Consider the following 25,465-nt stretch of genomic DNA (forward strand, 5'->3'; position numbering starts at 1 on the left):
TTGCCCTTTGGTGTGAATATGAGCATGAATGGTTGTTTGTTTGCGTGCACTTAGGGAAGGCTACAGCTCACTCATAACCCAAATTAGGAAAAGTATGCCCACTGTAGAGAGACTGTTTGTTCTTTCATACATGAGAAAAACATAAACATGTGACTAAATAGGCTTCTTTACAGAAAATTGATGAATGGTGCAATAAAATACACGTTGTTAAAATGCTACAACTACTCTGACTGTTTCAATCAGGGCTATAAGCATGGGTTTTTTGTGTCCCTAAAGATTTGTCCTGTGGTTTTAGTTGTGCTGCATTCCCACTCCAGACTGGGAGTAACTTCACACCATCCGCCCCTCCTCCTCCTCCTTCATTCCTTAGTGGACCAAACAAGACACGCAGTCAACCCCCAAAGAGTTTTCCAATTCCTCGTAAATTAAATGTAATCTTTTTTTTTCTATTAAACATTACAGCGGATTTCATCTTTTCTGTCGGGGAGTTGAAGCTGAAGGAAAACCTTTTTTTTAATGTAAAGGAGTACACCTCAATTGGGTGTAGGAAATATCTGCGGTTTAAAAAGTGGTGAGTTCTCGTTTTTGACTCGTCCAATTTGCGAGATGCCTGGAACGCGCTGAACTTTATCTACACTTCCGACATATTTCAATCAACTCACGTTTGTTCAATGAGACCTGGAGGGTTATTTTTTTCTTTTTTTTTGTTGTTGTCTGCAATTCCAACTTCCAACTTTTATCCCAATACCCGTGGCAGCATGTGACTATTTAATAACGCCAAGCCGCTTTACTCTCGCAAGTTAATAATACAAGTGTGCCCATTTCTTTTCTTTTGCATTCTTTTTACGACTTCTCTCTCTTTTTTCAATGATTAGTGAAGTCCATTAGTGCTCGTCATTTATAAAGTCTTGCGTTCTAAAGTTACTAACAAGAACGATCTCAACGGTGGTATCGCGTTATTTCGTGAGAACGTGAACTCAGCACTTTTTGTTTATAGCGCGACACCAACTGCATCCAATGTTAATCTTGTTTCAATATAACCCGAGGTAATTTATTTGTAAGTGTTGCTCTTAGTCTTCCATTTATGCCTCTCCATCATTCAATTATTGGACCGGTGCCTATTGGTATAACTCACTCTTTGCGTTTGATTTAACTTGATTGACATGCTTTTGTTGTTAATCCCATTTCCACAGTTGAAGTGTTCATTGCTCTCCACCCGGGGCCGTTTTCACAACCCCACTGCAGTCATGCTTGAAATCTCAGCAGTGTAGAAGCAGGCTTGTCCCAGGGAGGAAAGCCTTGGTTCTCCTTGCAGTGGACAACACTCACACATGCCAGGGTTTATGTTTCAAAATCCGTGTGTGTTTTCTTTTCATATTTTGGGATTCTTGTAGTTGTGCATGCGCTCCGCCAAGGATCTTCTTAGGGCTTTCGTCTTTCAAATTGTCAACCATCTGCACACCGCAGAAGATAAACTCATAACTGAGTGAACTAGCTGTGGAGCAGGTAAACCAAAGTATTTGTGTGAGCTTTAAAACAACAATACCCAGCTAAATAATGATGTAAATGAAACGGCGCCTGTAGGTGCCGGCCAACAAAAAGAATAGCAAATGCAACCCAACACCGGTGATCTTGGACTGCAAACAATTTGAGGTGCCTTAAATAGACCCGTCGCTATCCCAGTCAGGCGATGTTGACTGCAGAACTCAAAAGTGCATTACTCTAAAGCAATATTTCCCCACCAAAAAAAAAGTCACTCAGGGTATACAATCTAAATTCATGATATGATTACGCACAAATTTCCTCACTCAGTGTGATTCAAAGTGGGGGGCGATGAGGAGGACGCATTTCGACATAAAAGCATTTTTATCTGTGCTTACAGCACTTCACACTCTACACTGTGTGTCTGTGGGACAAGGAGACATCACCGCACACAAATATCCTGCGCAACCAGGTCAACGACTTCACTGCCAGACTATGTGCCACTTAGCTGTAGCTAGCTCTATAGGCTAACGCAACTCCTGGCATCCATCTATGCAGCTCTTCTTACAATTTGGCTTTGACATGATAGCTGGAGAGTCACACCTGTGGGGGTGGGTGGGTGTTTCTTCATGGTAGTGTCTCTGCATTATAATATTTTAAACAATGAAGTCTGACAACTCCGGTCATAGCTTGAAAGTGACACTGAATCCTCACCTGACCTAGCTGTTTCTACCAAGCAGGGAAAGTCAGTGCGGAGCCAGTTATTATGTAAATTAGCTGTACTTTTACGTAACAGAACAGATCGCTCCCTAACACCGTTTCCGAAATAAGCAACAAAGGGTTTGCTTACTTGTTAAATTTTACACTTGATAGATGGGCAAAATTTCCAGGGATCCAACTAATTGTATACAAACACATCTTTTTTTGTTCTACCTTTGAAAAGAAAGTCAATCAGATCAAACATGATAGCAATGATAATTTGGACAGTTGAACAATTTCTAGTAGCCTACAGCGGCACCGTGTCTTGTGCACTTCTTCTGATTGTTTAATTTATCACTTGGTTCAGATCGGGATCTTGCGTTCTCACTAAAACCACCAGAATTTGTTTGAAATCTTCCCTGGGTTGTTGATTGGCTCCAGTTGATTAACTAAACGCTGTAGGGTATTTGCCTCCCTGTTAATAAGTCAACTGTGCACATCAATCGCCTTCTGGCACATCGGGAGGAGTTTTTTAAATTAGCTTGTTGATTTGTGTTCTTTTACACATCTAAAATGTATGCACAAACAAAGTTGGAGACATTTGGGACTTAGCTGATATTTCCGAATCAACCAAACCTTTATGGTCGTGTTTATCCTCTTCATAAGTACGTAAGAAAATAAAGTCAACTTCATTGACACTTGTTTTTTTTCTCCTCACCAGCGACAATGGATCTTTTGTTGTTTGTGGCATTCGTCTCCTGGTTGACTCCTGCTCTTGGTAAGGATGATTTTTGGTGTCTTTTCGATGGGACCTCTGCGTCTTGTTTCGTAAGGTTTCATTTTTGTTCCGAGTCTCCCCCACTGGTGGTCACATGGCACTTTGGCCTTTTGATACTCTTGGCAGACTTGCCTGTCATGCGCCACTTGTTTGAAACACAGAACCATTCTTAAATGATTTGCATTAGTTTGTCACCCAAATTGCTGGTAATATTTTTTTTTCTACAGTGAGGAACAAAGTCGTATTTATGCAAACTTTGTTTGAATGATGAAGTCTTTTGACTGCCGCTGCGGTTTTTCTTCTTTCTGTTTATTTTCTCTTCCTGCATTTCCTTTGCTCTGCTTGATGTTACGCATATTTGCAGACACTCACCATCATTTAAAATTGGCCATGCTGTCATTGCACACACATCTACGGTACATGACTTTCATATTGAGGATTGGAATGTTCCTCGGCTGAAAGCTCATTTTATAAGAAATGCTATGAAAAAGTGAATATTACTCAATCTCCCTCTAGGCTTAATGCCAAAGCTGTGAATTATAAGCCACCTGCAGAGAGTGTCAAACACAATCAGTTACGGGACACTGGTTGACCTTTAATTTGTTCCCATCTAAAAACAAAGGAAATAATACAATTTGAATGGCTCAATAGTAGCATAAAGCCGTTGCTACAAAGCCTTTAGCCAATGTACAAGGCATTACATTGAAATGAACATTTTAACCTTCCAAATTGTCATACAAGTGTAAAAATAAGTTAACCTCCATGAGATTGTTTAGAGGGTCCTCTGTTTATGACGGCATTCCATTCTTATGGCTGCAACATAATCCAGATTAAGATCTGATGATGCAGTAATGAACTCATAACTACAGTAAAAATGTAATTTAAAAAAATTAAATACAGAAAAATAATCAATTGAAAAACAAAGTACGGCAATAACCTACACCGCTGCATACAAGCTAGTTGATTTACGCCATTCGTAACCTCGGAATGTCGTATGTAGGGATCAGCAAACTGAGAACTGACTGTATTAAAAAAAAATAGATGTTTATTTTTTCTATTTTGGAGATGATTTGGTTCTACAAACGGGATTTCTAAACCCTAAGACTTTGTGTTGGTTGATTTTGCATCTTTAAATGGTGCATCTGAAAAGCAGCTGCAAACAAGCATTCCAATCAATCAGAGTCTATACAACTGGCAAAATAATTGTTCTTTAATGATGTTTGTCTAAGGTACTTTTTGTCTTCACAGTTTCAGCTGCAGACAGCGAAAAAGGTGTGTTTCGTTTGAGTTCACCTTCTGGCACTGCCAAGGCAAAGGTCAAGTGCTACATACCAGTCAAAATGTGTACATATGTTGCTTAAACCTTTCTTGTGTGTTTTCTTCAAGCAGACTATGACAGCGCGTTTGAATACGGTAAGTAAGCAAGTCTTACAAACCTCTGAAAGGAAACATCTGCAAGGTCAGATGATGGCATTTCAAAATTGCATTTCCTTCAGCTCATTTCCACGCCAACTGTGCATTTTCTATTCATTTTTTTTCTTTGAATATTTTAGCCTTTGTCTACATGCATATTAGCATTGAAAGTCAACATTTTCCATAATTCGGTTTTAAGTTTATCAACGATGTAGACTGAATAAACTCAACAATTTTTGGGCCACCTATTGCATGCCAGCATTTTTTTAAAATTATTTCCCACCCCATTGGTGAGAATGGAGATTTGCAGTTGTCATGTCCACAATATTCCCATACTCCTCCATAAAACTACTGAGAATGTGCATTCATGTTTTTTCAATCATACATCTTGATCAGTCGTGTTTTATTGCAATGTTTGCAACAAGATATGTCATAGTTATCGCAATTGTGTTTTTTTTACTTTTAGTTACCAATGATCAAGTCAGTACAATAAAATAGACATTGTTATTGTCGTTGACGGTGTACTCTAATCTCTTCAGCGGTTCGGAGGATGGATGGATGGATGGATGTTAAAAAGTGGTCCCAGCTCTCATAAACACTGTCACGAGTAGCGTTGTCCACTTGAATAATTAAACAACTTTCCCCAAAATAAACACCTCATTTTTCCTTTGGGAAATAAACATCTAGTTCCTGTAATTATCTCGTTTATACACAGACATTAAAGCATTCGGCCTATTTGAACTTTGTTGCTAACCAAAGCAGCAGATACCATTAAATGTAAAACTCGTTCTCAGTTTAATTAAGTTGTGATGTCTTATCACATGTTGTAGTCAAAGATCGTCCGTGTTTATGTTTTGGTGTGCTACACGCCTTCAGATTTGTTCTGACTTGGTTCTTTCATTGTGTTCGTCTATGATATTTTTGGTCTTTTTATGCATTTTTACAACGGCAGCAAAATATATTTAGCCTACTTTTCTTTGGGTAAAACTATTTCTGTGTTGACGATTTGGATGAGACCTGGATTTGCTGGTCTCCCAACAGACGGAGCGAGAGTTGAATTTAGGAATTTGTGCAACTGACAACTTTGACTGACATGTTTAATTTAATGTGTGTTGATAATCTTGCAATCTGTATCGCTGCAATTTAATACTGGAATCTTTCACGTTACAGACTACGAATCTCTGAGGATCGGTGGCCTGGTTTTTGCCGTCGTGCTGTTCCTCCTAGGCATCGCGCTCATCGTCAGTGAGTACTATTTACGACACATCTGCGCACTCTTATGATGAAGAGATTGTAGTCCATTATCAGCGCGTACACTCCGTGTCTCATACTGGTCGGACCTTATCACCAACCTCCTCACTTTCTTTCCGCCTGGCAGCACATATATTCACCAAAATAAACCATACGCATCACCCAAGAACGAACTCTGCCTGTGGATGGCATCTCATTGCTTCTCCTGGCTGCCAGGATGGCCGAGTGGTCTAAGGCGCCGCATTCAGGACCCAGTCTCCCCAGGAGGCCAGGGTTCAAATCTCGAATTTCCCCATTGTGGGACTAATAAAGGGAATATTATTATTATTATTATGTTATATACTGTCCCCCTTGAAAAGTCATTCTGAATCTAAAGAACATAATTAAAATACGCAACGGCCCTTTTCTACAGCTGACTTTGGGTAAAAGGTGGGGTGCTGGGAAAAAAAATACACTAAACTCTCCTTTATTCTTCTATTCTCTCCTGCCTTGACTAACAAAATAATAAATACCCCCCCTCCAAAAAAAATGAATTGCCTCGATTAATAGTTTAAAGTATAAATATACCACAATGATTTTCATGGAATTTCAAACTTGTCTTACATTACCCTTAAAATAAAATGGCTTATAGATTAGATTTATTAAAAAAAAAAAAAAAAAAGTACAATTGCTCAGCAAGACAAAAACATACACGCGCAGCAATGACTGCGTGACTTCTGGTAACAATCCAGGCTAAACTCAGCTCCTCTCCGACAGGCAAAGGTTTTAGACCCTAAATTGAGATATTACGTCATCATACTTCCTTGACACCAATGAAAACCTACCTGATTACATCTATTGGCATCCTAAGCCATTGCAGAAAGATTACAAAAATGCAAGTATGTTTTTCAGCAAATTTGTGAATGGGGCGGACGAGAGTTTACCATATATACATAGAATAAAGTCAAATATAATAGCAGGCTCTCCCACTGATGTAGCCACAGTTATATTTGTATGCAGCTTTCATATTTGCAATCTTGCAAGTTTCTCATTTTGTCAAATGTATTCATTTCAAAAGGTGACTCACGCATGCAAAACTGCAACATAAAATGAGACATTTTGTTACTGCCGGAATCCAATTAGCATGTAGTAATTTTTTTTTTAGTCAATCTTGTTTTTATTATTCAGGGTTTATGTAGTTGAGTAAAGGAAGGCGACAAGGTTTTCACAGCTATTCCCGATGAGGTCGGCATCGGAGAAACATCATAATAAACGGCTAGAAAAACTGACAAATCATAAAGACAGTGCATAAAAAAAGAATATAAAAGAGAGCAGTGCTGTGCAAGTTTACGGTTTGGCTCTTAAAAAAAATGAGAGCGCTGAGAGACTTCCTGCCAGTGAAAGACACCGCTGGCGCCTCCCAGTGGATGAATAAAGACGAATAAAGGATTAGCACAATCTTTCAAGATGCTTCGCCCTGACATGTAGGTCACAAGCCTGCTTTGGGATTTCCCACATCAAGCTTTCCATCTCGTGCGGCTACAAGAATGAAGTCTTGTTCTCACATGCTGTCCATTGAAATAAAAAGTATAATAAAAATGAAGGCCTCCCCATACTTTTCAAAAATAAGCAACACATGATTTTAATTAGAAATTAAATCATACTCATATCATTAAATAGAGATATTTTTACATTTGTTATTTATTTTTGTTAAAAGCTTGAGAAGAGCTGTTCTTGGCACAAAAAATGTTGTGAAAAATAGAAAAGGATTCTATTTATCGGTATTTCATCCTCCATCAGTGGTGAAAATGTGTGTTCGTTTGTGAAAAGTTTAGGCGTTTGTTTGGTCTTCCTAAAGATGAAACTATTCACCAGAAATGGTTGGAATTTATTTTTGGAAGCATGTGACAGCCCATCCAACAGCTTTTTGATTGTGATTTCTCAGAGGACTGTCTGATGAACTTTGGTCAGTACAAAAGTGGATTGGCCAGGTGATAAAAACCTAAAACTGACACGCAATTACGACAATCAAATCTGAGCTGTAAGGAAATCAAACTGCTACGTAAATGATGACAGAATATTAATTAGAATAACATTATTAGTATAACATTAATCCACGAATGTTGGCTTCGTGGTCAAGCACAATATGTCAAACGTATTTTGTTGTCTAAAAAAAAAATAATCTTGTTAAGCCAATTTATACGCCAGAAAGAGGATTTCCAAATGCATTTTGGTATTGAATGTTTGCTATGGTAATAAAGACATAAACGCTTCCTTTGGAATTTTCTGTCAGCAAACGTTCACTTCTTCTGTGGGAATTGTTTGGCAATGTCCGGCTTTAAGACAATGTCATGAAAGGGGCAAGGCAGCCACACGGGAGAGGCGGGGTTTTAGTGAGCAAGGTGTTGTACTTCCAGGTTCGAAAAATATACACCAAAATAACTAAATGTGTACCGTAATCATGTATATGTTTACAGTTAACTGTGAAAAGCACAAAATAGCCTGATTCAAGCCCTTTAAACCCAAATTTAAAAATGATCAATCAAAAAGAGTTATGTCATTGTACAATTTTAACTCGTGACAACAAGCAAATGTAAGTATGTCACGGCCATATTTTATAACTTTCTTTGTTTGGTTTTTTTAAATAATTTTTTCTCCCTAACAGGTAGAAAATGTGTGTGTAAAAAGAGTGACAAGTCAAGGTGAGTCAATAAAACCTCAGTTTCCGGCGACTGTTCAGGCATGTTTTTAGTTGTGCCTATAGTAGACTATTTTAAAAATATGTTCTTTTTGCTCAGGTCACGAAATCCAGATATGGACTCAGGTGTTCCAAGGGGTAAATATATTCATGCATGTTTTCTGTTGTGTGTATGTTTTTTTTTTGTTTTTTTTTTTTCAATGTTTTGCCTTTCTCAACAAAGTAATTGAACTTTCTTTTTTTTTTGTAACAGCATAATCCCAAAGACAAAGACCGGCTGGTATGTTCCGCTTAACCAGTGATGGGAAAACACTTTCCACATTTGAGTTTTAAAACTGGCAAATGGGGTTGGTCAAAAAAAAAGTTTTAATGTAATGCTTTATATTTATCTTTACTGGAAATACAAAATATGGAAAATTGTTTACAATGTTTTATTAATAAAATAAATTCTCTCTTTTTTAACTTACAACCAATTATTTGATATAATTGGAATTGTTAAATCTTTGCCTAAAATTGCTTTATTATTGGCTACAAAATGATCAGTAACCAACAAATGCATAAAAAGTATGTAAAATAGTAAGTGTATTTAAAATAATTATTTTCCAATTTTATTTCTTTATAATCAACAAATCAAATAATACAACAATTTTGAAAGTAAATCTGTCTTTATTTCACTAGTTCAACTGTATTGTTTCCAACCAGTCATCCAAACAGTTAAATAGATAAATATGTAATACAGTTAGTCTTAATAATAAAATATTGTATTTTTAGATGATGAGTTAATTCATTATTGTAGAATTGCTTATATTTCTTTAAAATCAAGTTAAATTATTTTTTCATTTTGCTCATTTTTAATTGTGTAGTATAGTGATTTTTTTTCTACAGTAACGTAAATCAATTAATAGTTTAATGAGGAAAATGAATGAAAAGAAAAATAATTCATTTTCTCCAGCCAATTTTTAAGGAAAAAAAACAGCTGAATAAATATGCCAAAAACTACAAGACTGATAATATAAATGCTTGATGAGACAGATTAGAAAATGGTACATATACGTGGCCACTGGGTCATGCTTTGCCGACTGCGGCTCAACAACCTCAACCGATTGAACTTGCTGTGTACAGTAAATGAATTTCCTTGACCGTTCCTTTTCTGCTCCTCTCCTTGCAGTTACCAAGCATTACCAGCAGATGCCAGCAGATGTTCTAATCAGCTGAAGACAATCTTTTCATTAATAAAGACTTCCGATTTTAAAACATCCCTCATTTTCATTTGTTTTGTTTTTCTTGCAAGCTCTTTAAGTTATCCGCTTGATGCAACAGTGCAACCAAACTATATTGTATATTTATGGACATTGGCAACATTGAATCATAAAATATGGCTTAAAAAAGGTTCCTGTGTTATCTATCTCATGCACGCCACTATATGGCTGGCGATCTGCCCGTGTGTTTGGGGCAGGAGGCAACCCACTGCCGCACTCTTGTGCTGACGCTGCATTTGGCTCGGTCGCCACCAGTGAACGTGAATGATTTATGTGGTGCAAAGTGGCCGTCTACAGAGTGGTTATCTGCAAAATTGCATCTCATTTCATCCAGCTCTGCGGCAATTGCAGCTAAACAGGGATTTCCTGCAAATTTGTGCATCTCTGAGGCTAAAAGCTGTACACGTTGCCATTATTAGATCACAGGAAGAGGCTGTGCTCCACTCCGACCAGTGCATATTCAGCAAAACCTCATCTAAAGCAACAGTTTCATGAAAAATTTGCACTTGCACAACATGTGCCCGCCAACTACACTGGATGGCTAATTTGTTGTAGTATTTCACTTGAGCATTTATTTGATATCCACCTTAAGGTCCATGTATGAGTACACTCTTCCTGTCCTCACTAGTAAGACAATTCAATACACTAGAAGACGTGGCGCCAGTAGCCACGAGTGTACTAGTAGCGGCAAAATGCCCACTAGTGATATGTTGTCTTACTACTGTGCATAAATGTCATACAGTCATAGGGGGGGGGGAATGCCCATTCCATTCATTCCACTCATATTCGTTCTAGTAATATGCCGAACTGTCTCAGTAGTAAGGACAAAGAGCAACTCGTGTATGGAATTCATGGAGCTTTGGCATACTAGTTAGTTTTGTAAAATTGTGCTCTCATTGAAAACTTGTACTATTTCTACTAGTGATGTAACAAAGTTTTCCTAGTTCACAACTAGTGCCTCACTAGTAAAACTAGCAGTGCAGAGGTGTCAATTAATGCACAGTTTTGTCTTGCTACTAACATGAGGTAAGCCGTAGTTCTTACCTACCCTTCTAGTATGCTAAAAATGGCCTCCTTGAGGAAATGTCATACATCAGCAATATGAGTTAACTTGTCAAATACTCTCACTTTTAGCCATCTGAGGGGCGGCCATTTTGTCACTTTTGCTGACTGAAAATGACATCACAGTTGCTCAGGTAATGACAATTGATGGCTCACCTGTTTTCTGAACCTTAGCCACGATTGATTGTTTAATCAGAATGCCGTGCTTAGACTATTGAATGCGTATAGAACCTTTTATTGCAAAGAAAGACCAGCACAAAAACACAAACAAAACCAGGCTGGTCTATACCTGTTGTTGTTTTATTTTCTTCTTTTGTAGAGTCAAGATTGTCTTTCATACTAGTGCACTGAATTAACATTTTAGTGCAGACAATGAGCGCACTAGTACGTAGCCTTTAAGCTGGATATGAAGGATCTCAAATAAACGCTGAAATGAAATGGCTTCCCGAGTGTTGCACCAGTCAGGCAAGTGCAATGCTTTACTTCCGCCACCAGGGGGCTCCTACTTGAAGGCGGGCTACACTTCTGACTGCTCAGTGCGTTTCCACCCATCTGCAGTCTGCGCATCAATTCACTTGGAGGAACTCTGTGTCAACACTTGTGCGCTGAAACCATGGGAACCACAGGTCAGTTCATATTACATAATCAGAACACGGTCAAAAAGTTGGCAGCTTGGTTATTTTCTTCCAAATTTTAAAGCTTGAATTTTCTTGGCGCTGTTATGAAAATGTATACCCTGTGAATTTTTATTCATGACTAGTGGATTGTTGCTACTTTTTAACACTACTTCTTCAAGTGTGCGTGTGTCACTGAGAAATGTTATTGCAGGAGATTATACATGCAATACATTTAAAATGAAATAAAATTAAACATGCATATGTATTGGATAACATTCTTCTTTGCTTGAGATGTAAATAATTAATCAGAACCGCACATGCAATTAAATACAAAAGCTACTGTGTTAGTGCTGGATTCTATTGCTCCATCTTTTTTGCTTTGCATCTTTTCTGCTGAGAAAAGCATTGAGAGGGAGGGGAAAAAAATACTCCAGAGATATGTGGACGCAATGCTGCTGCTGTACAGGAGGACTGCACACACACTTAACACTGTTTTTTTGTTTCTTTATACACAGAAGCAATGTTTCCAGACCATAATGACTTTGAATATGGTAAGAGATATGTCCAATAAAAGTGTGTGTATAATATCTACTTTGAGTTTATTAGATTCTGTCTCCTAATAGATGAAGAGACGTTGAGGACCACAGGGCTTGTCCTTGCCATTATCATGTTTGTGGCTGGCATTTTGATAGCCTTAAGTACGTTTTTACTTCTTTTATACCTTCCCTGTAGTACGCTCACTGGACTCTCTATTAGGTACACACACACAGGCTAATGAGATCCAAAAAATGATGACTTTACAAAGATAATGCTCAGATTTGATTGTAACAATAATATTGTAACCTACTAATTCACAGAATAAAAATTCACTTCAAGTAGAAATCTGGCCTGGGTATGAATAGTTTCAGTTAACTCCATATTTTTTGTTTGTTGTTTATACTTTTGCGATTCGGGATTGCTATATAATTCATCGTATGAGGCCTCTCACATGCCAATTTTTCAAGAATGTGTCTGAAAATGTATGTGATGAAAAATAAGCTCATGAAAAATTCCAAATGGTATGAGATTCTGTGGACCAGTGATTCCCAACCACTGTTGCCTGGCACATTAGTATGTTGCGAGAGATCATAAAGTGTGCCACTGGAACATTTCCGATTCCACTAAATAATTACTCTTTATTTACTACAAAGTATATTTGTTCATCTACAGCAGGCGTGGGAAAACTATGGCCCGGGGGCGGCTCGTTCAACGTTTTAATCCGGCCCGCTGGATTTAAAAAAATTTTAAATGAATAAACCTTCAAAATGTTTTATTTTCTCAATCCTGTGGTTTTTCAAAGACAGATATATTGTTGTAATGCTTTTGTTCACTTTTATTTAAAATTGTATTATTTTTCTCCGATGAGAGGAGGTCACCAAAACACTCCATCCATCGGCTAAGTGGTCCGGCCCCTCTGTCAAATTATAGAACCAATTGTCGCTCGCCAATCAAAATGTTTGCCCACCCCTGCTCTACAGGCCCACCAGTGATGAATAGTGACAAGCAGATTCATCAGTTTTTATGTTCAGCAAATCAAGCCCATATTTCACACTAAGTACATTTGCGAGTAAACTGATAATCATTATTATTTTAATACATATAATTTCATGACATCTTTATTTGGTAGCGTACTGTGAGATTTTTTTTTTTAAATGTAATATATGTGCCTTGGCACAATTAATGATCGGAAACAAGAGTGAAGAACACCATTAATATTACAGCTGTCTTTATTATTGGCACTTGATTATTTTGTTACTTCCACCATAAGGTTATCTTTGCAAAGGCTGAATTCTCAATACCGCCCTTGCATTAAATCTCATTAAATCGTGCGTATGTGCATGACAAAGTGGACAGTGAGCGTACACACTGATGTACTAGTAACCAATGTATCATTCCTCAAACAGGTAACAAATGCACTAAATGTGTAAAATCCTCATCCAAGTAAGACGTGTTTAGTGGATGTTGCGCCTGTGCATGTTGTATGAATTTGACTTTTTTGAAGAAGTGGACCAACCAAAGGATACTAACCTGCATCAATTAAACACACTCCCCAAGACATGACAGAGTTCGGGAACAATTTTTAGAACGGTCACTCGTCATGTGTTGGTAAAGTGTGATGTCTGAAATTGATCGCATGTCGCTTGTTTAAGAATACAAGAGTAAAAAACAAAACAAAACAAATGTATATATTGAAAAAAAAAAAGATTCTGTTGGACCTACTACTATACGGACTGAATAAATACCCTTTCTTACAGACCTTGTCACAATCCGACCCCCTGATAATGGATGTGCCTGATCCAATTTTGCCTCTGCATGTTTGAGAACTCTAAAAACATTTGCACTCATGTCTTTTATTTCCTCTTTCTGTACTTGCAGATCATCTGATACTCAAATACCAAAGACAGACGGTGAGCTCACTTTAATTTGGGCTGAAATACAAATTCTGTAAAATTCTAATCGTCTCTTTTTTTTATCTCCACTGCAGTGCCTCCCCCAGCTGTATAGCAAATGCAGTATTTTTTTGGAGCAGCGAGAGACCAGCATCGCGAGAACGGAAGAGTACGATATACATAAAGGTGTTTTATGGTGGTTGGACCTTAGCTGGATGATCAATAAAAAATGTACTTACGATAAATATTTCTCACGCTCATGTCAGATTCTTTTGGATCCACTTGCTGAATACAAAGAGGATGTTAATCTTTCATTTAAAGCACTCGACTGTCGCAGTCATGTGCATTAAAAAAAAAAACAATAAAACAATCAATAAAGTCGATAGTTCGGCAATAGATGTCATAACACAGACATTGTTTTTGACACATGCAGTTTCTGAACATGTTTTTGCGTTTTCAATTCCTTTTGGTTGATCTTATTTAGCTGCTGGATAATTGCCATTACATGAATTATTCATAGACAGCAGCACTCAAACAGGACCAGTCTCCACCAAGGCTCAAATATCTGGATGAATTGAAACAAGTCAAGTTTTCGGAAGATCCATCCATTATCTGAGCCGCTTTTCCTCACGAGGGTCTCAGGCTTGCTGGAGTCCATCCCATCTGACGACGGGCAATAGGTGTTGTACACTCTGAACTGGTTGCTAGCCAATCGCAGGGCACACAAAAACGAACAACCAGGCACGCTCACGATCACACCTTGGGCCAATTTAGTATTCCATTAACCTCCCATGCATGTCTTTGAAATGTTGTAGGAAACCCACACATGCACAGGGAGCACGTAAAAACGCCGCACAGGAAGACGGGAGCCGGAATAGAACCAAACCCTCTGTACTGTTCGGCACTGACATATTAAAGCTTACATGTAAGGGGATTTTCAAATATCATTCTGGGTAGGTGAGATATGTTTTATAAGAAGCATGCAAAACAACAAAGATTAGTCACAGACTTCAACATTTATTTTTCTCACTGAAATTACAGTCAAAGCAAATTTGACCCCTTTTGGTGGTTTTTAGTCATGATAATTAAGATGTCAGGATTTTTTTTTCTATGAACATTACATATTCCTAGAGTGAAGGTCACAGTTGCTACAACGTTCCTGTAAGCGGCTCAATTTCCCCATGCTGCTCATTTATGTTAACACTCCAAAACGTGACTTGTTTAGTTCATGACTCATCACTGTTACGTACAGTATAATTTATCATAGTCTATATGTGTGAATTCCTCACGCTTTGGTCATAAGACACAGAACTAACAAAAGTCAAAGTCGTTTTACTCAGTAAACATGTTGCATTCTACAAGTATGATTCATACAGAACAGGAAAAAGTTTTCAGTTAGCTCATTTTCAACATGAGCAATGTATGATATGTAAATGCGCTGATTGAATTCAGCAGCAGCATCGTCAGTGCCGACATCATGACAAAAAGTCCTCCCGGTCCAGACCGTTGATTTCATGGAAATCAAAGAGTTGCTGGAAAATGTGAACTTGTTTAACTCGGTAACTAAGATACACAAACCCGATCAAATACCAATCATACCAACTACAAAAAAAAATAGCCTTTTACTAAGCTAAGACTAATCAGTGTTCGTTTACTCACTTTAGCTAGATAATAGCACAAAAACATAAATATGAATTGTTGTTCTTCTTGAAAAGCAGCTAAATGTCGAATCATTGTCGGAGTTCAAATCCAATGTGGATTAGCCTCAGACATTCGTGCCTTTATGTCACAGAAAGAATATTCCAATCTTAAAACGAGAAGACTTTCAATCATTCCTGGTCCTGTGGGGCCAGCCGTCGACGAGTCGAGGTGCTCCGTTTCTTTAGCATGAGTTTGAGCTGAAACAAAGTTCAAGCAATATGCAGAAGGTATTTAAAAGTATTCAGAAATGTTTCCTCATTATAAATAATGTAAAAAAAATATCATGTGATAGACCAGGGGTGGGAAAATTACAGCCTGAGGGCCACATACTATGAATATTATAATGTTTGCTCAATTAATTGAGCTATTTTTTTCTGTTTAATTGAAATATATTCATTGATTTCATTAATTGTTATCATTTATCTAATATAAACTTGATTTTTGTTGTGAGTATATTTTTGTCAGTTATGTATTTACATATATTATTTATATTTAATTTTCACTTACAGATTTTTAAAAAAAAAAATCAAATTTATAATTGGTTAATTAATTACACTGAAATAAATTTGACAAATACTGTTTCAAAATGACAATGTTATGGTTTTATTATTAAAGTAGCCACCTTGACATCATTTTCACAATATTTTGCCATCGTGCCATACACTGTCATGTGAGATTTTGAAGGTTGGGGATTTTTTTTTTCTTTTGTTTTGAACGTCACCACAACTTTACCCCTGACCTCTCTGGTGTTTTCCTTTGCATTCCTGTTTTTTCACTTGTTTTCTAACACCTCACTGACTGGGTGACTTCTGACAAACAGTTGATGCAGTGTATTTTTATTTTATTTTTTTAAAATGGATACCATGTATCAATTTCTTTCCACTTCATAATTTTGTGTGACGTTGTGTTGGTCTTTGAAATGAAACCGCACTAAAATACTTTTGTGTTTGTGAAATGTGAATCCATAACCAAATCACAGTAAGTCATGCTTGAACAATGAAACAGTGTGAAGGCAAGAAAGAAAACGAAAGGGATGACATCAATGGGGTTGGATTTTACCTGGGCAGTTCCTCTTTCTAACGCGACGTTCACATGTGCTACTAACGACCCATCTGTACTTTGTATTATCCATATTTACCCAAAAAGTCTGATTGACGCTGTCCAAGCAATATATGTTGTCGCGGCACAATAGCGACTTCTGAAGGCAACTTTTATTTTCATTTTATTTATGGGTGTCAAAATAAAGGGGGGCAAATAGCTTTATATAATAAAAATAAATAAAACGGTAGACTGTATTTGTAAAATGCAGAATTTTTATAATGACGACTGTAGCTCACCTGCTCCCCTTGGGGACCGCCCTGCAGAAGATGCGCCGGCAGGCCGTTCTCCATATTGCGGATGCTAGGATCAGCTCCTCTGCTCAGCAGAAGCCGCAGGATCTCCTCCTGCCGGGGGTTGCCATGGAGACATGCCGCCATGTGTAAAGCTGTGTGGCCGTGTGCCTTGAAGCAGAAATTGGGCGATGAATCACATTGTCCACACAGCAACTTTATGCAGGTAAACGTATGAACTCACTTTCATGTTGACAAATTCTTTGACATTGTGCATGGGGATGCTGAGTAGATAATGGAGCAGATTGACATTCCCTTCCTTCACAGCTAAGTGCAACACTGTTTTGCTGCTTTTGATTTCCTGCAATTTGACAAGTGGGAGCAATCGGGTGGGTGGGGGATGCGACAAAACCACAATAAGTCGCACTGGAACGTACAAACATGACTAGAAAGAAAACAAAAGTGATGACATCATTGTGGTTAGATTTGATAGTTCCCCTTTTTTAGTTTTTTTTTTTTTTTTTTTTTTTTTTAGTACAACACTCACTTTAAGTAACAATACATATCTACCTATTAGATATTAGAAGCCACTGCAAAAAAATAACAACATTGCAATAGATAGATAGAAAGATAGATAGATAGATGTATAATTTGACTTCATTACATTAATATGAATTGAGTTATAAAGTATTAGATAGGCTAATCACGTAGCATAATTTAGCAAAAAAGAAAAATCAGTATCACAGCAGTTGGACTTTTATACTCCACCTGGCTGAGTGGTGAGGCGCCCGCATTGAGAAGCATCTGGACACAGGAGAGCTTCTCTGCAGCTTTGGCCTGCAGGTGAACATCCGTCATCCCGCAGGCAAACAAAGCCTTCATGGTGACACAGTGAGAAATGGTAGCACAGTGCAGAGCGGTCATACCTGGGACAAAAAAAAAGAAATCAATATCAGTTATAGTAAGAGCGACATAGATGGTGCAGGGTGCAACTGAAGATCAAATGATTACATCCAGTAAAGAGTGAAAAAAACAAGAATTGTGTTAAAATGCAGCTAAAAAAAAGAAACAAATCTAATATCCAAAAGAGGAAAAGGTATGACATGGGACCCTACAGCCCACAAAGGTGTTGGAATTTGGACTTCAAAAAATCTGCCTCATATGTTGCATTTGAGATGTCCAAAAGTGTTTTTTTTTTTTTCTTTTCCTTCAACTTTTGAGGAGCTCTGTTTACCGACAGTAAACTCATTCTGCATGTTTACCGCCACATCACGCGATCGCTACGTACCCTCAAAGTAAGGGTGACTCCATCAGTACATTTTTATTTGACAGAAGTTAATTTCCTTTCACACCTGTATGACAGTTAAATTGGTTGAAGTTGATTGGCTTCAAAGGGCTCTCGTTTCACCCCATACATCATCAAAAACTATTTGTTGAATGTTAAAATAATTATTTAAAATATTGTCTGTTGTGGGAGTCAAACTTTTATGATGGCACCGGCCTGAACAAATAAATTATTTAAAAAACGTTTTGAAATTTGAACATCATGGAAGCCTGTTATGTGCAGCGTATTAGTGATAAGCGATGGCAAAATTAATATTCCACACAAATGAGAGACTGTATTGTAGTGTGTCCTCATATCGTGAGAGATTACCTTCAAAGTCTCTTCCCTCGAGATTGACTGCGGGTCTGTTGGACAGAATAACCTGGAGGAAAAAATGCAATTCGTTTATATTGTTTTTGAAGCAAGCTAGAGATACCAAATATGCTTCCAGGGTATGTTTTGATATGTTCATTTGGCATGTTCAAAATGTTGAACTGAAGAAGCCTTTTGGATTAACGTTCAAATGTATTAAACAAAAAAAAAAAAATAAAATAGTTGCCATGGTGAATCTTTTGTGGATTAACTTGCCCTAGATGAATGAGAATCTACAGGAAAGCACGAATCTCCAATTTTCCAATCTTTTTTTAACTAACAACTAGCAATATTTTGAGATACAGTCCATTTTTTTCCACCCACTCCCACCTCAAAGTTGTTCTGTCCCACACCTGCAGTATCCTTGGCACGCCATCGTGAGCGGCCAGGTGAAGAGCATTTTGTCCTTTGACGTCACAAGCGTTGATGTCTGCTCCAAATGACAACAGATCTTGAACAATGTCTGGCTGGTTCGCTGTCACCGCCACCAGTAAGGCAGTCTGTAAATATAAATCAATGAATAAATTCATGAATATGTCCATGAATTATAACCTAAACATTTTTAACGTACTTTGCCTTTGTGCTCTTTTGCATCAAGCTTCTCTAAATCCCTCAGCTTCTCTGCAGCAGCGAAGGCCCACTCCCTGAGACCCTTAGCAGTGTAGATATGGAGGATGCTGACAAAACAAAGAAAATAACTATTTGCGCATATTGGGTAGTGCATAAGTGTTTGAATTAGACTCTGATTATCATGTAAAAATATGTCAAGTGTAAACATTTTGTTTTGAAATTATCTGTCTATAGCACTTGTCAAATTGAGGGTCATATGTTAACTGGAGCCTACTTACTTAGTTACTTTTCAATGAGTCGAACATTTATGTTTTTGGAATGGTGGAGGAAGCTGAAGTATATGAAAAAAAACACACGCAAGTGCGGGGAGAACATGCAGCAAGCTCCATATAGGAAGTCTGGGGCTGAGATTCAAACTCAGAACCTCAGGAAAGTGAGGCAGACGCGCTAACCAAGTACCACATATTACTGCCATTATGAAATTATCAAAAACATAAAAAAATATAATAATCAAAACTTGGAATTTCTAATTATTCTAATGAATGACTTTTTTAATTGTGACACATGACCGTAAATGTGTGGGAAGCCTTCAAACATACATATGACCCAGTTTGCTTTTAGAGCTGAATATATTCCACGTATGACTCAGAGACTTTTGTTTTTCTTTCTACGATTACCAGACATCAACACACCCAGACAATTTAGCAGGCAGTCGAAGTAGTGATAAACAATCATTCATAAACAGTACACAGCGATGTTTGTGTAGTGAAGTGTCAGTGTTGTTTTTATATCGTCTTCTTGTACACATCACATGTTTGTATTAGTTCATTAGACACATTACCCATTGTTAATGAAAAAAAACTCACATGGGAACTTGTGATTTGATACTATCACACAGTGTTAGCAATAGCAATAGTATCGCAGTGAAGCATTACAAGCTAATCGATATACTGTAAAGAAAAGACACATCACATTTTCTAAAGAAAAAAAGGGAGACTTGTAAACTACATATTTGATGAATGCTTCTTGCAGTGAAAAGAATTACTTGTTGAAAACTATGACAGATTCAAAAACAAACACAACAGTTAAAACAGTCATTAATTCCAATGTTATTTATTTTTCTAGCTAGCTAGCTATATCGCTAGCTGTCTGTCTGTGTGTGTCTCACTGACTCTCTCTCTCTCTCTCTCTCTCGCTCTCTCTATTTATTTATGTCACCTGTCAATAAGTTGATACTTTTTTAAATGGTATTTTAAGTTCATTTTTTTACACGATGCTTAGTGAGAATCTTTTTTAAATTGTACACTCAAATATACTGTATAATAAATTAAAAGCAATACTAATATAAACTATACATGACTAAATCTGCCATAAAAAACTAACTGAATTTGAAAAACACCAGTCAAAATGAAATAATAATTAAGTGTAATGGAAAAACTGTCTGCAACGCAGTTGAAATACATCTACAAGATACGCAAGGGCCCTCCAAATGCTCATGGTCCCGCTCAAATCCCAAGTTAACTGTACACACTAACACACAGACGACCACTCACGTGTCTCCATCCTCATCCTGGCCAATAAGTCTACTATAGTCCATGTCTCTCATCAGCATCCTGGCCTTCTCAAGTGTGCTCGTGTCCAACCACGACCCGTAAGATGGCTGAGGATCCTGACATGGTTCCAGAAGGGGCCAAGCATAAGCCGCGCCCGGATCTGCCGCTGGCATCAGGCACTCCTGCTCAAAAGAGCACAGACTCTGAATCATTTATGCAAATTCTATTCACAATAGACTCTAGCTTCAAAAGACATGTTGCTCACGTAAGACTGAGATGCAAATCCTTGAAGCTGCTGTTGGGCGTTGAAATCTGAGTCCATTGGGACGTCGTAGCCCACAAGGAATCTTGGGCCAGGTTGATTCGGGTCATAAGAAAGAGCAGACTCTTGTATTGGTGTCCACTGCTCACAGTTCATAGCTGACTTTTCTGTGTAGCTGCTTGATGCACCTGAATAAGAAAAGAGGAGCCAAGGTAGGTGCACTGTAATTGGAGAAACAGTGGCTTGGTGATCTTCAAGATTTGGCCACTTGTTTGTTTTGTGACTGCGGATGGTTGTTTGTCTTTGTGTGCCCTGCGATTGTCTGGCAACCAGTTCTGGGTGTACCCCGCCTACTGCCCGAAGACAGCTGGGATAGGCTCCGGCACCCCCGCAACCCTCATGAGGAGAAGCGGTAAAGATAATGGATGGATGGATGTTGTTTTGTTAGTGTTACGATTACTGCATTTGTCTTAGATGATTAGCTAAAAAGAACAAATAAAGTTCCTATTCCAGAAAAGTGATACTTACTCTTAATTAGCAAGGGTGGAATATTGTAATTTTCAAAAGCAGTGTTTGGACACCGCCTCTTGTGTTGGATCAAATTTTGTAGTGAAAGTGTACCTAATCACGTGTTTATTGGGATAACTCCAACTTGATTATAAAGCTTTTAAAAGCTTTTGACTGTTGACAGAAGTCCAATTTTACTAAAAAAGAACAGATGGTAATTGCCATGAATACATGAATACTTTGAATACAGGTGTTTAACAAATACATAGAGTCCCAAAAGTATCAAGTCATTGTTGTTCAGGAGATATTTCGGACACTGTTGTTCAGGAATTGTCCAAGTCTTACCTCCGCAGGTCAGTCGTTCTGGTGTCTGCAGGTGCTGTGAGGACAGGAAAAGGATTTTATAAGATAATGCAAGACACTAAAATGCTGTCGGCTTACATTAAGCATGCTGTGAACAACGGGACCAGTTGTGTTTGGCGGGTAGGAGGTAAGCCCTGAGGACGTCTCTCGCTTCCTCTTCTGTTCCAGTAGTTTTTTCACTGTGGGCAGAGTGCAGCATGGCTTCTCCTTTGGTGCTGTGTGGCAACAACACATACGGAAATTATTTCTGCTTAAAAAAAAAAAAAAAAAAAGTAGAATCATTCATTTTTGCTCTATGGTGTCAAAGAACGGGCAGAAAAGTAATATAGTGGTTAGAATGTACGATGCGCCTCACAGTTTTGAGGTTCTGGGATTTTTACTGGGGTTTCTCCATTACCTAATCAAAAATATTATTTTAGATTATATTAGGCTCTGGTTGATGTTTCCCATGACAGGTAGGTGAGTACAATAGGAAAATGTCACACATCACACGAAAAAAAAAAAAAAAAAAAAATGATTCCGCTTTGTGATCTAACACGCTGACTCCATTAGGAAGACACATGAGGTTTAACCGAAAACCTTCACAATGGGATTGCCTACATCTTTTCTATGACATCTTCCTGTGTGGCTCTGTTACACTCACAGAAACACGTACCACAAACCTTTCCTTGGCACCCCCACAGACGGAGACGTCACATTGTCACGTTTACTTGTCTGCTTTCGACTGCACTGCTCTTCACTGTGGTTGTGGTCACATGTTTCCATTTCATTGTTTAATTTCATGTGAGGCTCATCCTCCACTATACTGTCGAGTCGTTGGCTACCACTGGCAGCAAAATAATAGCAGAACATGACGCAACCGCTACTACAGTTGGCAGTTGGCACTGTCTTATGAGGTTGCAAAACCTCAAAAAAAAAAAAAAAAAAAAAAAGGCTAATTCATGTCATTGTGAGCAAACAGCTCATTCCGTGTCCCCTTCTGAACACAAAACTACCGTCCGGTAGATAATTAACTATCCCATACGAGTGATTGCAAACTTGAGTTGAGCTTCAAGGCGTCAATGTGAAGGCATTCGTTTCAAGTGTTTCTTCATCAGCACCAAATGCAAAGTGGAGGCTTTACTTCTGACGGCGAATCGGCTGCATCGTTAGTCCATTCATGCATATAAGTTTGTGCCTTCTGCGCCATTTCTAAAAATATTTACGCGCATTTTCACAATTTTTATATTTGTGCCTGTTTGTGCAATTTTGACCATGTGAGGATGAGAAAAAAACTGAAGTAAATTATCCATCTTTTTAAAATGCTGAAAATAATACCTCAAAGGGAAAGAAAGGGTTTTGAATAAGTTATCAATAGGTCTAGAAAAGATCAATGTGTGTGGGGGTGTGTGTGTTTGCGTGTATGTGTGTATGTGTGAACACAGCAACTGATGGTGACTATAGTCTTTTCTTTCTCTGTGTGTTGTAAAATATGATAAAGAAAATCAAGAAAATTCAGTTACTGCTTCTCTCTCCAAATTTACAACAATCGCTCCTTTTGCAGTTGTGTAACGTGCCCCGTAAAGGTCACTTGATATGACTAATGAGTTTCATGTTTGAGTTGAAAAGGTGCTACTACACATTGGTCACTTTGAGACATTTGATCTTTACATGGAAATGTCAACTTAGGTCACAGGATGAAAAATGAAAAAAAAAAAAAATAATTCCAAGTTTCAAGAATTAGCTCATTACGGTTTGGTGCAACTCAGAGAAGTTGGTTGGGATGTCATACACTGTATGTGGGCAGAAGCACTGAGACAACCAGACAGATCTTTTGTTCATTCCGCTTATACTCTTCTGTCACAGAGAGCAAGTGCCTAACCCAGCTGACTGGCGGAAAAGCGGACTATGCTGGTTGCCAATAAATCACAGAGCAAATACTTACACAATGAATTAAGTCATCAAAAATTGGAATAGATCTCTTAACTGAATGTGAATCTTACTTCTTCCTCATAGCAAAACATTTTGTACAATTCTTTTTGGGATGGTAAGACAGTTGTGCAGTACGCATAATAGTAGTTGTCCTAATATGTTTGTCCATATTTGTCTTAGGGTTACCCATTTATTCAAATATGGACAGTGGAAAGCCCTGGACACTGAGTCATGTGTGTGGGAGGAAAGACGGGGATTCCAGTGACCTTTCTCTTCTGGGCTCCCTTCTCACAGAAGTAAAGAAAAAAAATGAAAGAAAGAAAGAAAAAAAAGAAAGACACGCATAGACACAAGCAGCACACTGCCAATTTCCTCATTTTGTGGTCAAACAGAATCAAAGAGCATGAAAAAAAGTGTATAAAAAAAGACAGAAGATGTTTTTTTTTCGGTCGAACACCAACAATAGATCCTAAGAGAAATACGGACAACAGAAGGTCTCTCCATTTGGGCCTACTGTGCACCATCACTATATAACTGAAACATACTTTGCAGAAATTGTAGAAAAATGCCAATCAAAATGCTCGGAAAATAAGAAGCAAGGGATTTGTACTAACATCAAAAATCACTGGTTAGGAATGACATGTTAGATGTCCATTCATGACGAAGATGAATGGAAAAGGTGCTCACCTTTATCAAAGTGCATGTCTCTGAGGTCTTGGTCTTGGTTGTTTTTAGAAGGATTGAACAATAGACAACTACCGGCGCGCAGATGTGTGATGTATGAAGTGTGCTAGTCTGAAGTCTGTGTGCCTTGTTGTTGAGTTCTCACCACTGCCTCGATACACAAAGAATACACTGCCCACACGCGTGTGCGCATGTTATCCACGCCCTTACTGGTTTGTGCGCGTTTGTGCGCGCGTGTGGGCTTGTGCCTACGCGTGCGCTTTGCGTGTATTTCACGCTCTCACTCTCAAAATGATACATTCTGAAATAAGACGACTGTAATAAATCATAATAATAGTAACAATAATAATAATACATGACGTTTCACTGTTGATAAAGAACAGTAATCCTATTGAAATAATATTCTAATCTATAAATATAAAAATGTAGTGACACAAAGAGCAAAACACAATGACTTAATAGCACACGCTAGGAGTTACAATAATAAATGAAGTACTCATATATCTTGCTAAATGCTAAATTGCCCCTTTTACACAGTAAATTGACAACATGACATGAAATACTTACATGGCATAAACATGGTAGCCGGATAATTGTTACAAATACTAACTTGAGATATAAAAACTAATCTGATATTGGAAACATGTGGCACAATCACTTTGTGTATTTTTGCAATTTCAATTACACACGAACAAAAAAGCTCTATAGTAAGACTTTGAAATATTGACATTTGCTATATAATAATAATAATAATAATAATATGAATGTTATTATATTGTTATTAATTATAGTTAATAAAATAAATTTTGCGCCATGATTTAACACACGCAGAGCAAACTCCTCTCCTGTAAATTTGATTTAATTTGATAATTGTTAAAGAAGCAGAAAAAAAAAAGAAGACACTCCTGGTCACCTTAATAAAAAAGTCAAAATTGATACAAATCGAAATAACAGTGATAGATTAATAAAATTCTGATTTAATAAAATGGTAACAAATTGAAAAAGGTATTTCAAATTAAAGTGATAATGCTAGGCTAAGAATGTAGGTTCTTAAAGAGTTGTGCTGTGTCATGTGCATTATTTAAGTTAATAAAAGAGGGAAATATTTTCAAGTTGACGAAGTGGGTAATAATGACGTGTTTTACAACGCAGTGGTTTTAGAACGCTGGGTACTACGAGGGCATATTTATTAAAGGTTTTTAATCGATAATTCTGTCAAC

General features: G+C 37.7%; 3 protein-coding genes across 6 annotated transcripts; 2 read left to right on the top strand and 1 right to left on the bottom strand.

The window, feature by feature from the left end:
* Positions 1 to 341: 341 nt before the first annotated feature.
* Positions 342 to 9,558, top strand: fxyd6l (FXYD domain containing ion transport regulator 6 like). Of its 4 annotated transcripts, none has more exons than XM_088307497.1 (10): positions 342 to 571; positions 1,883 to 1,954; positions 2,903 to 2,959; positions 4,208 to 4,231; positions 4,346 to 4,372; positions 5,543 to 5,617; positions 8,268 to 8,304; positions 8,401 to 8,438; positions 8,554 to 8,580; positions 9,469 to 9,558. In XM_088307497.1, exons 3-9 carry the CDS (start codon positions 2,908 to 2,910, stop codon positions 8,556 to 8,558), a joined length of 258 nt encoding a protein of 85 aa, XP_088163623.1. In that variant the 5' UTR covers positions 342 to 571; positions 1,883 to 1,954; positions 2,903 to 2,907; the 3' UTR covers positions 8,559 to 8,580; positions 9,469 to 9,558. The 4 variants fall into 4 exon arrangements, with proteins under 4 accessions (XP_088163623.1, XP_088163625.1, XP_088163622.1 ...); XM_088307499.1 differs by having other exon boundaries at positions 343 to 571; positions 4,349 to 4,372; XM_088307496.1 differs by lacking the exon at positions 1,883 to 1,954 and having other exon boundaries at positions 344 to 571.
* A 1,575-nt stretch (positions 9,559 to 11,133) lies between these two features.
* Positions 11,134 to 13,912, top strand: fxyd7 (FXYD domain containing ion transport regulator 7). The gene is made up of 6 exons (XM_088307209.1): positions 11,134 to 11,247; positions 11,754 to 11,789; positions 11,862 to 11,936; positions 13,182 to 13,218; positions 13,654 to 13,685; positions 13,763 to 13,912. Exons 1-6 carry the CDS (start codon positions 11,235 to 11,237, stop codon positions 13,780 to 13,782), a joined length of 213 nt encoding a protein of 70 aa, XP_088163335.1. The 5' UTR covers positions 11,134 to 11,234; the 3' UTR covers positions 13,783 to 13,912.
* Positions 13,913 to 15,451: 1,539 nt separating this feature from the next.
* nfkbid (nuclear factor of kappa light polypeptide gene enhancer in B-cells inhibitor, delta) lies at positions 15,452 to 24,390 on the bottom strand. The gene is made up of 12 exons (XM_088307425.1): positions 24,249 to 24,390; positions 21,729 to 21,865; positions 21,633 to 21,666; positions 20,784 to 20,968; positions 20,519 to 20,700; positions 18,967 to 19,072; positions 18,749 to 18,895; positions 18,354 to 18,405; positions 17,468 to 17,625; positions 16,944 to 17,060; positions 16,706 to 16,870; positions 15,452 to 15,565 (listed from the first exon to the last, which is right to left on the bottom strand). The coding sequence occupies exons 1-12, from the start codon at positions 24,262 to 24,264 to the stop codon at positions 15,497 to 15,499; spliced, it is 1,368 nt and encodes a 455-aa protein (XP_088163551.1). The 5' UTR covers positions 24,265 to 24,390; the 3' UTR covers positions 15,452 to 15,496.
* Between the last annotated feature and the right edge of the window lie 1,075 nt (positions 24,391 to 25,465).

This window comes from Idiotropiscis lumnitzeri, chromosome 10 (assembly GCF_059441095.1).
Source record: "Idiotropiscis lumnitzeri isolate Australia: NSW breed Sydney's pygmy pipehorse chromosome 10, RoL_Ilum_1.0, whole genome shotgun sequence".
NCBI classification, from domain to species: Eukaryota; Metazoa; Chordata; class Actinopteri; order Syngnathiformes; family Syngnathidae; genus Idiotropiscis; species Idiotropiscis lumnitzeri.

Excerpts from the sequence above, each read along its gene's own strand:
- fxyd6l (XM_088307497.1), top strand. The coding sequence starts at position 2,908 with ATGGATCTTTTGTTGTTTGTGGCATTCGTCTCCTGGTTGACTCCTGCT. Across the intron at positions 2,960-4,207 it reads CTGGTTGACTCCTGCTCTTG|TTTCAGCTGCAGACAGCGAA; the intron begins GTAAGGATGATT and ends TTGTCTTCACAG. Across the intron at positions 8,305-8,400 it reads AAAAAGAGTGACAAGTCAAG|GTCACGAAATCCAGATATGG; the intron begins GTGAGTCAATAA and ends CTTTTTGCTCAG.
- fxyd7 (XM_088307209.1), top strand. Across the intron at positions 11,937-13,181 it reads TGGCATTTTGATAGCCTTAA|GTAACAAATGCACTAAATGT; the intron begins GTACGTTTTTAC and ends TTCCTCAAACAG. Across the intron at positions 13,219-13,653 it reads TGTGTAAAATCCTCATCCAA|ATCATCTGATACTCAAATAC; the intron begins GTAAGACGTGTT and ends CTGTACTTGCAG.
- nfkbid (XM_088307425.1), bottom strand. Across the intron at positions 18,406-18,748 it reads GCGTGCCAAGGATACTGCAG|GTTATTCTGTCCAACAGACC; the intron begins GTGTGGGACAGA and ends TTTTTCCTCCAG. Across the intron at positions 15,566-16,705 it reads GCGGTCCCCAAGGGGAGCAG|CTCAAACTCATGCTAAAGAA; the intron begins GTGAGCTACAGT and ends ACTTTGTTTCAG.